Here is a 14,491-nt window from a genome sequence, read left to right as displayed (position 1 = left end):
ATGAGAAAGAGAGACAGACTGAGAGAGATAGATTTCATTTCAGATGTAATAACAATGGTGTAATGGAAATGTTATAACTGTCGCACTCTCTTGAAATTTGAAAGCGGATTTCGCAGTTTATGCCAATTATTATTTATTAATTTGTGTCGACTCTGTTGCTCGATCCAACTGTCCTTGTGCGCTGTCATAAACATATTGAAAAGCGTCTAGCAATCAACAGACAAGTGCTTGAATAACCAACACCATTTTAAAAAGCCAACAGTGAGCTGTTGTACACGTATTTGTATCTGAAGCGACCAAAGTCAGTTCGGTAAATATGTTCGTGACCTGTTCTTTTGAAAAAGATGCCTGATAACCTCTAACGCTCTGTCGCTTGCTTGGTTCTCCAACACCTCGGAACTTCATTTCGATTTTCTCTACCACACGAACATCTCCCATTAGCGTCCCACTCGTATTCAACGTATATAAGGAAACGACTTGTTTGGCAATAGGGACGGCGTGGTGCTTCGCGGTTGATGTGTAACAACCTCTGATAACCCGATCACCTCGGCGAAGAAGTCCTTCGTGTTATTGAGTATAATGACAAGCATTGGATGGAATTGTCTGAAGCAGGGTCTTATTATGAAAGTCTGGAACACGCACCAAATACATCATTTGGGTGGAAATGTCTCTTAAATCGAAAATTGCCTCTGATGATTCAATGGAATTTCAATTAATGGCACCATCTGTGACACTGGGTTTGAGAAATGGGACTTAAAACTTGAAACATTTTATCCACTAATATTGTTAAAGTAATATTTTAATTTGAAAAAAAAAAAATCGTTTCGACAAGATACGTGACTTATTACATGTATGACTACCGCTCATGTGTTCACTAGTGTTATACAATTCATTAATGCTAAGCTCTACAAAACGTCTTATTTTTAAAAGGATGGCATACATTCTTTACTCCAAATATATGGAGGTGCACTGAAGACACGTTGTTTTAATTTTGTTCAACATTATACGTACGTAAGTTTTAAATTGTGCATCTTATGTGTAAATGGAATCAAGCCAAAGAAAATGTATTCCGCGTTCCTCGGTGTATAAAATCGCATGCTGAACGCGAAATCTCTACTGTTATCATGGATTTCTAGTCTGTATATGAAATAGTAAGAAGCTCAGCACATTATTAAAAAAAAGGATTATATACCTGTTGCGCTGTCGGTAAAATAATTGGTGTGAGAAATGGTTAAGAAGGAAGTAAAAAAAAAGCTTATTGGAGGTACCTTCTAACAAGGGCTCAGATTAATTACGTGTACTTTTCTCACAGCAGAGAACCGTTTCATGGTTAAGCCAGGAACATATATATATTTGAATATCAAGTGAAACATCAACCTGTGGCCCTGTTGCAAAACAAAGATAATATTTCAAGTGTAGATTATTCATTCCGTTATGTTGTACAATCAAATTGATTTCCAAACCCTACAGTAACTGTTATACATGTATGACATACTATCCTGATAAAAAATTAACAAATGAAGGCATTTTATATTCCTCCATTTGGAAGTGAATTTTTCCTTTTTTGCAGAAGTCCTCGAGTCTAAATTACGAAATGATCAGATTTCCACTGCGATTTGCATTCCAACCGCTTGATACCTCACTTCACCCACGGCGGGGTCATACTTTCAAAATTTATAAACACAACACGGAAATCAGCCTAAGTTTCCTTTATTCGGGTGATCATAAATAATTTTTTAAAAATCAGCATTTCAGCAAGTCATCTTTCATGGACTACACGTTAAACATTAACAAACAACAAGCAATGTGGGTATCACAGAATTTGGTATTTTAACTAACAACCTCATTAGCACCCCCTGAACATAGTACATATATTCAAACCCAGCACTTATAACATGGTGGCTGCTAACAGGAGTTTTTAAATACAGTTTGATAACAATAAATATATATTTTCAATCCACAGTGGTCGTTTTTGTAATATACACATGGCTGAAATACACTACATTTTCAGAGAACTTTACCAATTCTCTCCTTCTGACGATCTCACGTACTATGGTACGCTCACAAGTTGGCCCGCCCTATAATAGACGTCAAAGAAAAGGTGCATTTTCCAGATAAAAAATCCCGTCAAAAAATTTAGATAGCCTAATTAAATATGTTCTAACGTGAAATAAATTAACGAACACTTTTCCACCATTCAAAAGAGTAACTTGCAGCAAAGGCAACTCCACACACCTCCCGATATTTTTACGTTTTTTTTTTTTTAACTGTAATTTTCATTGTTATTTTTTGTTTGTTTGTTTGTTTACCAATACTTTTCTGATGTAATCCTAATGCTTCTACCAAGACTAGAAAAGTTTTAGGAAATTTGAAAACTATTCCGTTGGTATCGTTGAATTCAAGTGTCAATGAATATAATACGTTTACATCCTTGGTCACAAGCTAACCATTAATACAAAACAGTCTAGATAATCACACTGTAGTAATTATAAACTAAATACTCCAGTGAACCACGCCATATGAACCATTTCCGAAATGTCCGTTCACAGTAACACTTACACCCAAATTACAGCCTGCTCAAGGTGTCATTTTTCTACATTTCCCATACTAAGTTTTTACAGTGGAAATTAAAATATCAAGGTGACATGGGCAATAAAATATAAGATAAATGATACAAAAAACAATTCTGTTTAAATAATGAGAACAATGTCAGCATTAAACTACATTTTAAGTTTGTTTGTTTGTTTTTGTTCTGCTAGATAAATATCACTATAAGCAGGTTGACCTCCAATGTAATGAAAAAAATGTGCATATATATATATATATATATATATATATATATATATATATATATATAATCTGCCACTTAGTAATATCACCAAGATTTCTACTCCGATGCAATTCCACTCTACAAACACAAAAACAAACAAGCATGTATGTGTGTGCTAGTGAGAGATTTTTGCATCTTCCCCTTTCTTAGTTATCAAACGAGGATTGTGAAAACTTCGATGCACTTCTGTGTGTGTGATTTTTGTGTACAATTTTGGTCACCACTGCTACTAAAGTCACTGCTGGCCATATCAATTTGTACTGTGCTTTGCATGCAAGTCTGTTTACAGTTTCCATAAACATGCATACTGGCCCGTATGTCTGCCTGTCTCTCGTGTATCTTGTGTGTGTATATATATATACATATGTTAAGCCACCACTGCCTCTACACAGTCTCCCAAGGTGAGTCTATAGTTGGCTATCTCTGATATTCCATGATAGTGGACAAATGCCCCTGCCAGTACAAACATATGGAATATCTGGTGGCTTTGGAACTGGAAATAATAATAGGACAATGACATGAAAATTGTGTGGCATTTGTTGTTCTGAATCAAATAAGTGTGTTAATAAAATGCATAACGGGTGATTTTACAAAAAATACATAAATAATCATTCATAAAAAGCTTCACACGTTTTCATTGAATGCAACGTCCAGTGGATAAATTTTTGCAGCAAACATAACCAAGGTCTCTTCTTTGAATCATAAAAGATACACTGAATCAATCAAAAATCCTTTCCAATCACAATGCTATAATAAAATACAAAATAGTAAGAAAAAAACACCAAAATATTGAACAAAAAACTGAAAAAGGAAAATTACAAGATTAGTACAATAAAAAAAATTATATAAAAAACATACCTATAAAGCAAACAATAGTTATTATTTGAAGGAATTAGGTACTAACTTTACCTGGAAACCACAGGCATGGGGAATTTAAGTAAACACTTTTATTCAGAAATTATGGTAAAGAAAATACCAATATGACTCAGTCATTTCCTTTCCCCTTACTATGGAGATTAACTGATCAATATTGACGCTGATGTTTTCTGAACAGAGACTTTGAATTGAACACTTTCTCAGACTTCCTTTTTTTGTTAGTTAACTTAATCTATTCGTTCATTTATTTATTGTTATTATTAATCTTTTTTTTTTTTTTGAGGGGGGGGGGGGGGGTGATATAAAGTTAGCCAATTCTATTCAAAGCTGGTCTCCATGTGGCATGATTTAACTCAATACTATATCCTTTATTTAAATAAGCTGATGTTTGACCAAAATTAATCACATTGAGCCCCTGGCCAAATATTAGCAGGAAATTAAATTTTCTTTCAAGGAATTTTTTTTCCCAAATTTCACGTGCCAACATGAGACCAGCTTCATATCAAAACAAATCACAACATTGCAACAACAAACACCAACCACTCCACCACCTGTAAGTCAGCAACTCGAGAGAAGCAATATTAGTATGACGAGGGTACAGCAGCAGTAGCAGCAGTAGCAGTAGCAGTAACAGCAGTAGCAGTGCAGTCTCCAGCCCCCAGCACATTGTGAGCCAGCTCCAGCATTCCGTAATAACTGAGCAGTGCGCCCAGCAGCACGCTACAGTGCATGATCTGATGGCTGTGAAACTGCAACAGAAACACACACCAAACACATGACACTGAGAAGCCTGGTAAGAGGGGGTGGGCAGGTGGTCGGGTGGGTAGGGGTGTTAGCACAAAGTATTAGGCTGAAGGTTGGGGGGTGGGGTGTTAGTACAGAGGGGTATATAAACAATCATTGCCCTACTGTCTTTACAGAGTGAAAAATGCATGTCCAGGAACAAAGGGACAGAAAAGGGGGGGGTAAGCACATAGGGAAGAAAACGGGAGATGTTTCAGATATGCTGGATGTGTATGTTATCAACAACAGTCATCAAATCAATTAGGCCTTGATACATTCTTTTGCTGAAGAAGTCTCCACATTTCTTTCTTATAATGATCCCCCCCCTCCCCAAATATAAAATTTGAAAAGGTTGGAATGATTTATTTAAATTGTGTCAATCTTAAACTTTTACAAAACAACATAATGATTCCTCTACGTAATTTGTAGGGAAATGTTTTAATTTGGCAATTAAGGATAACACACACATCAAAAGGAGAATTTGCTTAGCATTAAAGCAGTTGGGATTCATCTCTATAAATGTTACACTATATCCATATCTAAGATATAATATTACATAATCGTGCAACACATGGGATTAATTTCAAATCAATTAGGGTGTATAACACAAACACTGCTATTTTCCAACTATAAAAATTGTTTCACTGAAAGCCAAATATATTTTGAACAAAAAGGTACACACACACAAGTACAGATATTCAGGTACTAATTTTATAGAAAAAAAAAAAAATGAATGTATGGACACAAATTGAAGAAAAAAAAATAATCTAAATGTTTCAGTGCATGACAAGCATAGACACAATTTTGTTTGGCTTTAGAAAACCATACACATCAACATAGACATAGATGTCACCACCTAGGTCAAAAAATAAAACATGTCATAAAAGTCTCAAACATTAACATAGGCTTCACGATCTATCTATCTATCTATCTATCTATCTATCTATCTGCTGTGCAACTGGCTACTGGTGAGATTAATGCATAAACATATAATGCAGGAACTGAAACAAAAAGTCTGAACTGAGAGATGAACCCACTTTATGGAGAGACTGCCCACGTCAACAGAACACAAAAACCAGTTTACTACACTGGTGAGAAAACAAAGCAGCTGAAACCTAAGTAAAGAAGTGTTCAGACAAAGTTAAATGTATCACCAATCAAGCAAGCCTAATTCACCTGGGAAAACAACAACCAAAAAAATAAAAAAAGAAAAAAAAAAAAGAAAAAAAAAATCACCAAAACCTACCCATATATCACACTTTCCAGGAAAGATCCTTTCAGGGAACCGGATGGCGTATATAAAAGCACCAAAGATATAGAGGAAAGCCATGAGGACCAGCCAGCCCATGGCCACGTTATTCACAGCATCCCAGAAACCATTCTGGATCACGTAGTGACACGCGGGGATCACACCGCTTAGGCCTAGAGCTACAAAGACACCTGGAAAGAAAGAAAATAAATAAATAAATAAATGGACAGTGGATGTGAAGCTGCTTTTTGATTTGTTGGAACAGCAATATGAAAGTCAGTTAATAACTTCATAAATATATATGAGCTTGAAACTCAATAACTGACAAAGAGGAGACAAAGAGATAATTTTAATCTCTTGGAAAATCACATCTTTAGGTATTTTAAAATAAGCAAAATAACAGAGAAGCTGACACAGAACTTGTTCACCCAAAACTCAATTTGCAAACTTCCCTTGATCCCCCAAAAAATAACATCAACATGATACTCTCACCCTTTCACACCTGTGCTACCCATACTTCTATGTGTAACTATCTATCTAGCAACCTGTACATAATATCTTACCAGCCCTTACTGCCCTGAACCTCGGCTCAGCAAACTTGTCCCATAGTGAGACCAGTATACAGAAGCCTCCTAGAGTAAATATGAGTACAAGGTAGGCGATCTTTGGCCCTAGTTCACAGTAGAAACTGTAGTACAGCCAGGGCACGAAGGATCCCATAGTCAGCAGCGCTATACCACAGTAGTCCAATCTGAAATATGGAATAATATGTGTCAAGATGACAGTGAAATCCGTGAAAGAACAGAACAAAAAGTGCAGACATCATAAAAGTGAACACATTCAAGGCTACTGTAGCAGAGTATTTGTACTGCTTCTATTATCAATACTTCTAACATACTAAGTGGGATGGGCTTTTCTTCTCTGTTATGTGCAAAGTTTAACTTAGTTACATGTGTATAGTGTTCTTTCGGTTCTCTTAGGCCAGTGAATTCCAGATTCAGTTGTATTTATAAGTGTCATGTATATGTGCAGTTATTATACTTCAGGTCTACTGTACAACAAAAATACAGGAATACATCGAATAAAATGAAATGTAGAAATTTCTTAGGGGTAATTCCACTACATTCTGGACTCACTTATTGAAGAGTCTCCCCACACGCTCTGAGTGGCAGTACACGGTGTGGAACACCCAAGAAAACCCTAGACACAGTATGGCACCTAGAAAGAAGGCAGAGAACACCGCTTTCTCCTGCCACTGGACTTCTATGGTGGGACGGGATAGGAAGTACCCCGCAATGCCTATGAAGGCTATAAAACCTAGAAGAGAGGAAATGAGTAGATGAGAAAATGTGACATGAGTAATCATTCACAATTTTTGTACTGGTGACTTGTTACTTATGATCTATGACACAATGTTGATAATAAATCACAATACTTATAATCTATCCAGGGGTATTACACAACAAAAATCTTGTTTGAATAATCTAAAATTTGTTGTTTTTTTTTTTTCATTTTTTATTTTAGAAAAAAGAAAGATTATGTGAAATAAATAATAATTAAATATAAATATATATAAGGACAGAAAATTACAAGTCATAGAATCCTCTCTCTTTCATCATACCTAGCAGATGTGTCCAGATATTCCCTGTCTCTGTGTGAATTCTGAATACAGATTTAAAACAGTCTGAAAAGCTGTTCAGCTGCGGCCTGTGGCCGTGTAACAGAAACTCATTGTCTTTGAGCCAGTTCGGCAGGTGGTTGTGGTGCACGATCTCCCACCATCCTTTCTTGACAAACTCCTCTGCCTGTTCCATACGTCTCCCTATGGCGTGGATGATGTCCACCGCTGGGTTCAGGGCGTCCTCCTCTCCAGCCTCTTCTTCATCATCATTCTCTGAGTTATGCTGGAAAAACACAAGATTAAAGGCAACTTTAGTCAAGAGATGGAGAAAACGTGATGGACGGGGCTTGGTTAGCTTACTCTATGGGTGTGTTCACAATGAATCTATCACACTAGCTTGTGTCCACGGGGACTCTTGCTGACTGCAATCCAATTAACATACCTCCTAATGTTTCAAGCATACTTAGATTTTCGATATTCTACTCATGCCAGGAGGAGGTGTGTTAATCTGTTTATATATGATTGTATCCAGTGAGTGTTCCCGTGCAGTTAGTGTGCACTACTAGCTAGTACCATAGATTAATTGTAAATGCACAGTGACACCATGTTTTAGGATAGCCTGGGGTGGAGTGGAGGGAGTTGCTTCTCTTATTCTTTATATGAGGGGGTAGAGTTGGGGTAAGGGAAAAGGTGCCAGGCCAGTATTAAGTCTTAAGCTGGTGAATAATGAACCTTTTTAGCCTAATCAAAATTATTAGAAGATGATATGTATTACTCGACCAGCAAAAAGTACATGCTCTACTGAGCCAAGATGATAAAAGGATGGTGGAAACTAGTACCTGAAAATAAGAAAGGAAATTCAAATGTTTCATACTGAAATTATTTGTAAAATCTAAAATAAAATTTCAAAATGATTATTCATTTATTTCTCTTTTTTCCAAAATATTTTGTCTTTTCATTAAATTTTATTGAATCATTACGATTCTCAAAACAATATTATTCATTTATAGTAAGCCCATAAATATATCATGTACCTTAATAGATGTCATGGCACACCCAAATTTTCACACATGCAAACCAGGCAATGTGCACTAACCTTACAATACAAGCCACACACACATCAAGTGTCACAAGAACATGTACATACCATGCATTAAACAGCTGTAATATGTACATTGTAGACGAGAGAATTGTATTGATCAACATTACATGGAACACAATGAATATAGTAATCACATTTCTGAGTAATGACATGAAATGGTGTCAAAACACTTTGTAAGAGGACACGGATTACATGCTTGGTGGCAATGTTGGTTTTATGTCATTTTGGCAAAGCAGGCCACATAAAAATCAAAAGGAGCTTCAACTCAATGTTGGTCATCCTAGATGATTGAAGGGTAGAATACAACTGCCATACTAAGTAGCTGCCAATGCACTTGTGTTGTAGTGTCAATGTGCTGAAATTTCGTCAGCTGACCAATCTTCATATAAAATGCACTCTATTCTAATTATATAAATTCATATGTTTCTTTAATAAAACCACATTGTGTACAATCAATAAACCAATCATTATATCAAATAAAATTAAATAAAAGCAACCTCCTAGTAATAAATGCACACTATGTACAATGGCAGCATAACAGAATTAACACAAGTGCACACAAACACACACTATGACTAATATAGTACTAATACATTCTAAAACTATATTTCAGCTTCTGAATGCTGCTACAAAAGCTCAATATCAATACAACATTTATTTTAGCTAAATCATTTTTAACCAAAAATGGCAAAAATCTTCAATGCAAGCATGAAACCGGACAAGACATTTTGCTTTCAAAACCCTCGGATGCATCTCCTCTTACAGATCCTTCTTGTGAATCATCTTAATTAATTTCATCGATTTTTGTCTCTCACACACTGTACAACACGACTGACTTAAAATCAATAATGACATGAAATGAGCCTCTGATGAATTGCTCACTTTCCTGACCTAGAGAGAATTTTGTTTGGGTTGCTTCTGGATCAAGAAAAAATCCATCGAGTTACAAGACAATTACAGAATTTTGTAATAAAATAATCAATTGCACTGCACAACTGGTGTAACAAATACAGATCTAAGCATGTGTTTGTGCAGTTCATAGCTCTGAATAGTTCCCACTTCAGCATGTGATGATACCATCACCCAGGTTATCAAGCTACACTTAAGGGCAATGAGCTACTGTCTACAGCATACTATGACCCATTTTATTGAGAATAACATTTTATTTTATCATATAAAGGGCTGCCACTGTTTGTTTATTATTGAATACAATATTAATAGACTACAAGTGTCTCTTTTCAAAAGGCAATGAACTAAAAATTAACAACCACCGAGAGCATTCCTCTTGTCTGATTTATAGTTCACTATTGTGACATGAGTGTCCACTTAAAATTTTCTATTTTCATCATCTTACCAAATAGGTCAGATAGCTATCTGAACTTTGGACCACCTACATGTAGTTATATTATCCTGACATTGGTGACAGTTTTGTGTGTGTGTGTGTGTATGTGTGTGTATGTGTGTGTATGTACGTGCTTGCCTGTGTTTGTGCGAGTCATTGACTTGAGGTCACAAGTCTATGTCAAGTTGTCAATAAATCAATGTGACTGGAGTTTGCCCATTAATTCTGAGTTATAAATCTGGTACATCAATTCTAATTACTAATACTACTAATAATAATGAGTTTATTAAAAAAACAATCTATGATGTAAATGAGTACATGTTACCATAACATAAATATGTAATATGCTGTTGTATGTCATTGGGAAGCACAGTTTCCATGCATAAAACATAAGCAAAGAGCCAGTGTTGGCAAACAGAGGTGAAAAGAGCAGTCAGGCAGAGTTCCCATGCTTTATCCCTAAGCCCAGGACATAGCATCCGAGAATAGACGTGGCAATGCATGCAATCTTGGCTTGAAAATAAATATCGCAAAAAGATCATCACGAAGGAACATGCTTGCAGACATGTCATTGAGGAATTTCAAAGAACAACAACATTCATATTCATAATTCATTGTTCGAAATTTAAGTCAGTTCCCCTCCCCCCCCCCCCCCCTTTTTTTTTTTGGGGGGGGGGGGGGGTCAATCCTCAACCAAATGACATGTCTGTACTTGGTAGTCCTTTTTACCTGTTTTGCACAACAAATACAGGAATATTTCTGTTTTCTGCTCTTTTTCTTTGGGAGCGTAAGTTCTGGCTCAAGCACCTGCTGCAGCATTAGCTACAAAGTTCCCAAGAAGAAAGAGGAAAGAGAAAATGGTTGAAAAAAAAGATAGAAAATAGGATGAGTTCAGATGATATACATTTGTTATTTACAAGAGAAATGCTACTTGAAAGGAGACTTAAAGTACCATGATTGAAGAATACTGCCTATAATATACTGCTTATAAATCATCTCCATCTGAAAAGTGTGTTGGTCATAAATATCCAGGTGACAATCCGTTTAAAATAATCCTCAGAACGGTATGTTGTTAACTATTTAATTTTTTTCTGTCACAGCTTATAACAATAACTCAACAACTCCTGAATTTTGTACATCTCTCATCAAAAACGACCTGTCAGCATACCTATAATAATATGTGGTTGGTCTAAAATAAGAAAATGTAACAAAACACACAAAAAGGTAAACCTTACAGTGAAACTGTACATACCTCATAGTTAGCATCCTGAAGCAGCTTCCCTTCCTCCGTCTTCTTTCTGACTTCATCCCCACTGAGACCATTGTCCGGGTCATCCAAGTCTTCCGTGTCTGCCAAACTTATCAGCTGAGGTGAGTCTTCCACCAGGGCAGTGTTGGTAGATGACCTACTGTTTGAAGTGCTGGGTTTTGACATTGATTGTGTATGAGAAGTATTACTGTCTGTGCTTGGGATTGAAGCTGTTTGTGTGTTATTTCTCTTCGTGACAGTTGTCCGTTCTTGTTGTGTGGGACGTGGGAATCCCACTTCAGTGGTGGGGCTGACAGACATCACTTGTCAGTGTTGCATTTCCTTCTGAAAATATTTCAATGTGAACTTGATGTAGATCCTGAGAATGCAATTATGACATGATGAAATTACTGATTAGTTTTATGTAAATTGTAAACTAAATTAAGAAAACAAGTCGCTATATATTGGGTAAAAATGCTCATCAGACATATAAGGATCTTTGAACTTGTTGTCCTGAAGAACATTTCAAATCATAACATTATAACATACTACAACCGAATAGGCTATGAACATTATTTAAAAACTAATTTAATTTCAATTAACTTGATACCAGGAAGCAATTTCACTAGTAGTACCTTTTAGTAATCAACGCCTGATGAAAACTTTCTAACCTGTATCAATGACAGACAATATACTGACAAGATGCTAGATTACAGCTAACGTCGAATTACACCAATTACACCGGTGACGCTAGCATTAACTCAAATTACAATTAACGAAAGTTGAAATCTGGTCAAAACATTGTGTGAACCACTTCGACTTTGAGTGAGGTTTACTGTAAAAAAAACAACCTGTGCTGTTCTTCAAGGAAATCAAACTCTTACCTGAGACAATATTTGAGATCTCTGCGTACTTATTTCGTGTATAATAAATTAATTAAGGTCGTGCTTAGTCTTCTATTGACAATCCTCGATGTAGACTTCGACCTCTTCTACATCAACAAGATGGTGCCAGGGAACATCAGCCAATCGCAGCCCACTTCCTGTCGTGTCGTCACGGCACGTGCTGAGTTGCGCTTGTTGAGCTAACTGCCACCAGAGCCAGTGATTACACTTTCGTTTTCTTTCTCTTTGTGCAAAAACAATGAATTCATACTAAATGACAGTGATTCTATTTAATGAATATCGTTTATTTCAACTAAAAACTATGTAATTTGTTTATATTATGAACATAGAACATAAAATTTGGTTAAACAATAAAAGGATCGACGATGAGAAATTTTGTTCGCACGCCTATTGGGATTTCCATATCTTGAAATAACATGTTAGTCCTTTGACCCTGATTAAATCCTGGAGATAGCCTACTTACACATATATTGATGGACTTTGGCCCGATGATTAAAAGCCTAATTTTAGTGAAAATAAAACATCCATGACATTGATCATAAAGTTATGTTATGTTTATGTCGTACTAGTACTTAGATATTATTATTATTTTTTTTTTTACGGGCGATATCATTAATGTATTAATTTAAAAATATTTTTAATGTGTCATCATTTTCGTATTGTTTCTTATGATGTATTTATCTAAGTGTAACTTACGATAATAGGTGAGGTAAATAAATTATGAATGTGATCATTGATCAACGTAAACAAGTTGCCTCCCCCACCCCCACCCCCCACCCAAAAAAAAAAAAAAAAAAAAAAAAAAAAAAAAAAAACACCACCACCACCACTGAGTAATATTAGCGATTGCCAGAGACTTGCAAAGTCACATAACATCATACAAATGGAAGAAATTTGGCACATTCCCATTACGCATTTTTGGGAAAAACGGCATTATCTTGTTCTTGGGTTGACTCTTCTTGTAAAGGAGACCTTAATATTATGCACCATTTTGAAGGCATGAAATCTTTACCAAAACCGAGAGCAAGAAAATGCACGTTTTATCTTATTAAATACGTATTGTACTATTAAATGAGGAATGAGGTAAAATGCCTGGATGGAAACCAGATTGCTTCAAGTCTGCACATGATGAAAGAGGTGAGTATAGAAATAATGAACACAGATAAGAAATAGATACCCCTCTGGTTGTGAACATCTCATTTTCGCACTCGTCGTGAATGACTCAGTTGAGTTTGTGTCGAATTCTACCTGAACTGTGCTATTTAAAAAATTAGTTATTCATTATTTTTCATGTAAAAAGCAAAGTTGTTTTCGTTCGCCCAATGAATAAATCGATTTTAACAACTGTATCTGATTGCAATGGGAAAATTGTAATTTAAAGTTATTGTCCAGCGTTTTATTATTGGTATATTTGAACACATTTAAGAAATTCATTTTTTGCACACATATCTGACGTATAATTACCTAAGAAAATGTTGGTGGAATGATCAGGCAAGTCATTTGTTTGGAGGTTAACACAGTGATTAAAACAGTGAATAATTCCCCACGATTTATTATGACATGGGCTGATCTTTTGTTTCATTGTTTAAAATAAATTATTGTATGGAGAGACTGTCATTAAGATATAATTACTGTGTTTGGCATAGACAGGCAAATGGTATGATTAAAAAAATTACTAGTATCATACATGCATCTTTGGAGTCATGCATCATTAATAATATTATACCATTTGTTTTGTTCAAAGTCAAATGTATTTTTATCCTCTAAAGAAAATGTATGGATGGTTTTATGTAGGGTAGAGTGGTACCCAACTGATGTTTGAAAAATTACAGAAATACATGCATTTCATTGATAACAAAACACACCTGCTTTGTGCTAAATTTAAGATCCAATATTGTCTGTTTATTATGTGATCTATAAACTCTGTCTTGATAGGCATTTCTAAATACTAATGGATATCTAAAGCTCCAGGCATGTACTAGCAGTACAGTACAGATCAATCAGTATAAGGAACCGATATAGGTGCATATTGTGTTTAGGTAAAAATGACAGCCTGTTTAGTCACATTTACATTGGAAATAGGTTGGTCTTTCCTCACCACAACTCTTCTCTGCAGGTTGTTTTTATATATAAGCCGTTTGAAGGCAGCAGGTGTAATCCTCCATGTCCTGAAGTGAGTTGTATTAATGATAGGAATTGCAGAAGGTGGCTGAACAGTGTTAATGTTTTTGATGTTTATTGTTGTTATATTCATTTTTAAATCAGTTGACAAGAAGAGACGATACATTTTCAGTGTATGCACGCCTTAATTTTTTTTAACCACATGACAATTTATCTACTGTGCTTATGTGCTGTATTGTACATACAGTTCTGTTAATTGGTTCTGAAGGCTTGAGTCCTAACTCAATTGTGTGTGTGTGTGTGTGTGTGTGTGTGTGTGTGATTGTCAAGAATTATAGAAAAAAAAGTTGAATTCAAGTCAGTTGAAAAAATTAATGACAAATCATTATTGTGATAAAGAGATAGACCAGAAG

The 14,491-nt window shown here is 35.5% G+C and overlaps 2 protein-coding genes across 3 annotated transcripts in view; one reads left to right on the top strand and one right to left on the bottom strand.

The window, feature by feature from the left end:
- Positions 1–1,694: 1,694 nt before the first annotated feature.
- LOC106164050 (adiponectin receptor protein 2) lies at positions 1,695–12,110 on the bottom strand. 2 transcript variants are annotated; one of them, XM_087014826.1, is made up of 8 exons: positions 11,937–12,110; positions 11,056–11,397; positions 10,533–10,625; positions 7,360–7,642; positions 6,875–7,055; positions 6,302–6,489; positions 5,736–5,929; positions 1,695–3,323 (listed from the first exon to the last, which is right to left on the bottom strand). In XM_087014826.1, the coding sequence occupies exons 2-8, from the start codon at positions 11,371–11,373 to the stop codon at positions 3,198–3,200; spliced, it is 1,383 nt and encodes a 460-aa protein (XP_086870952.1). In that variant the 5' UTR covers positions 11,374–11,397; positions 11,937–12,110; the 3' UTR covers positions 1,695–3,197. The 2 variants fall into 2 exon arrangements, with proteins under 2 accessions (XP_086870952.1, XP_013397290.1); XM_013541836.2 differs by lacking the exon at positions 10,533–10,625.
- Positions 12,111–12,911: 801 nt separating this feature from the next.
- The window catches only part of LOC106164037 (glutamate receptor-interacting protein 1-like), a 29,351-nt gene continuing 27,771 nt past the window's right edge, over positions 12,912–14,491 (top strand). Inside the window, exon 1 of the mRNA XM_013541791.2 lies at positions 12,912–13,094. Coding sequence (XP_013397245.2) covers positions 13,046–13,094 — 49 coding nt within the window. The 5' untranslated portion in view covers positions 12,912–13,045. The remainder of the gene's footprint in view (positions 13,095–14,491) is intronic.

This window comes from Lingula anatina, chromosome 6 (assembly GCF_051362555.1).
Source record: "Lingula anatina isolate TDL-2025a chromosome 6, LinAna3.0, whole genome shotgun sequence".
NCBI lineage: Eukaryota > Metazoa > Brachiopoda > Lingulata > Lingulida > Lingulidae > Lingula > Lingula anatina.
This window is presented reverse-complemented; position numbering and strand designations above follow the sequence as displayed.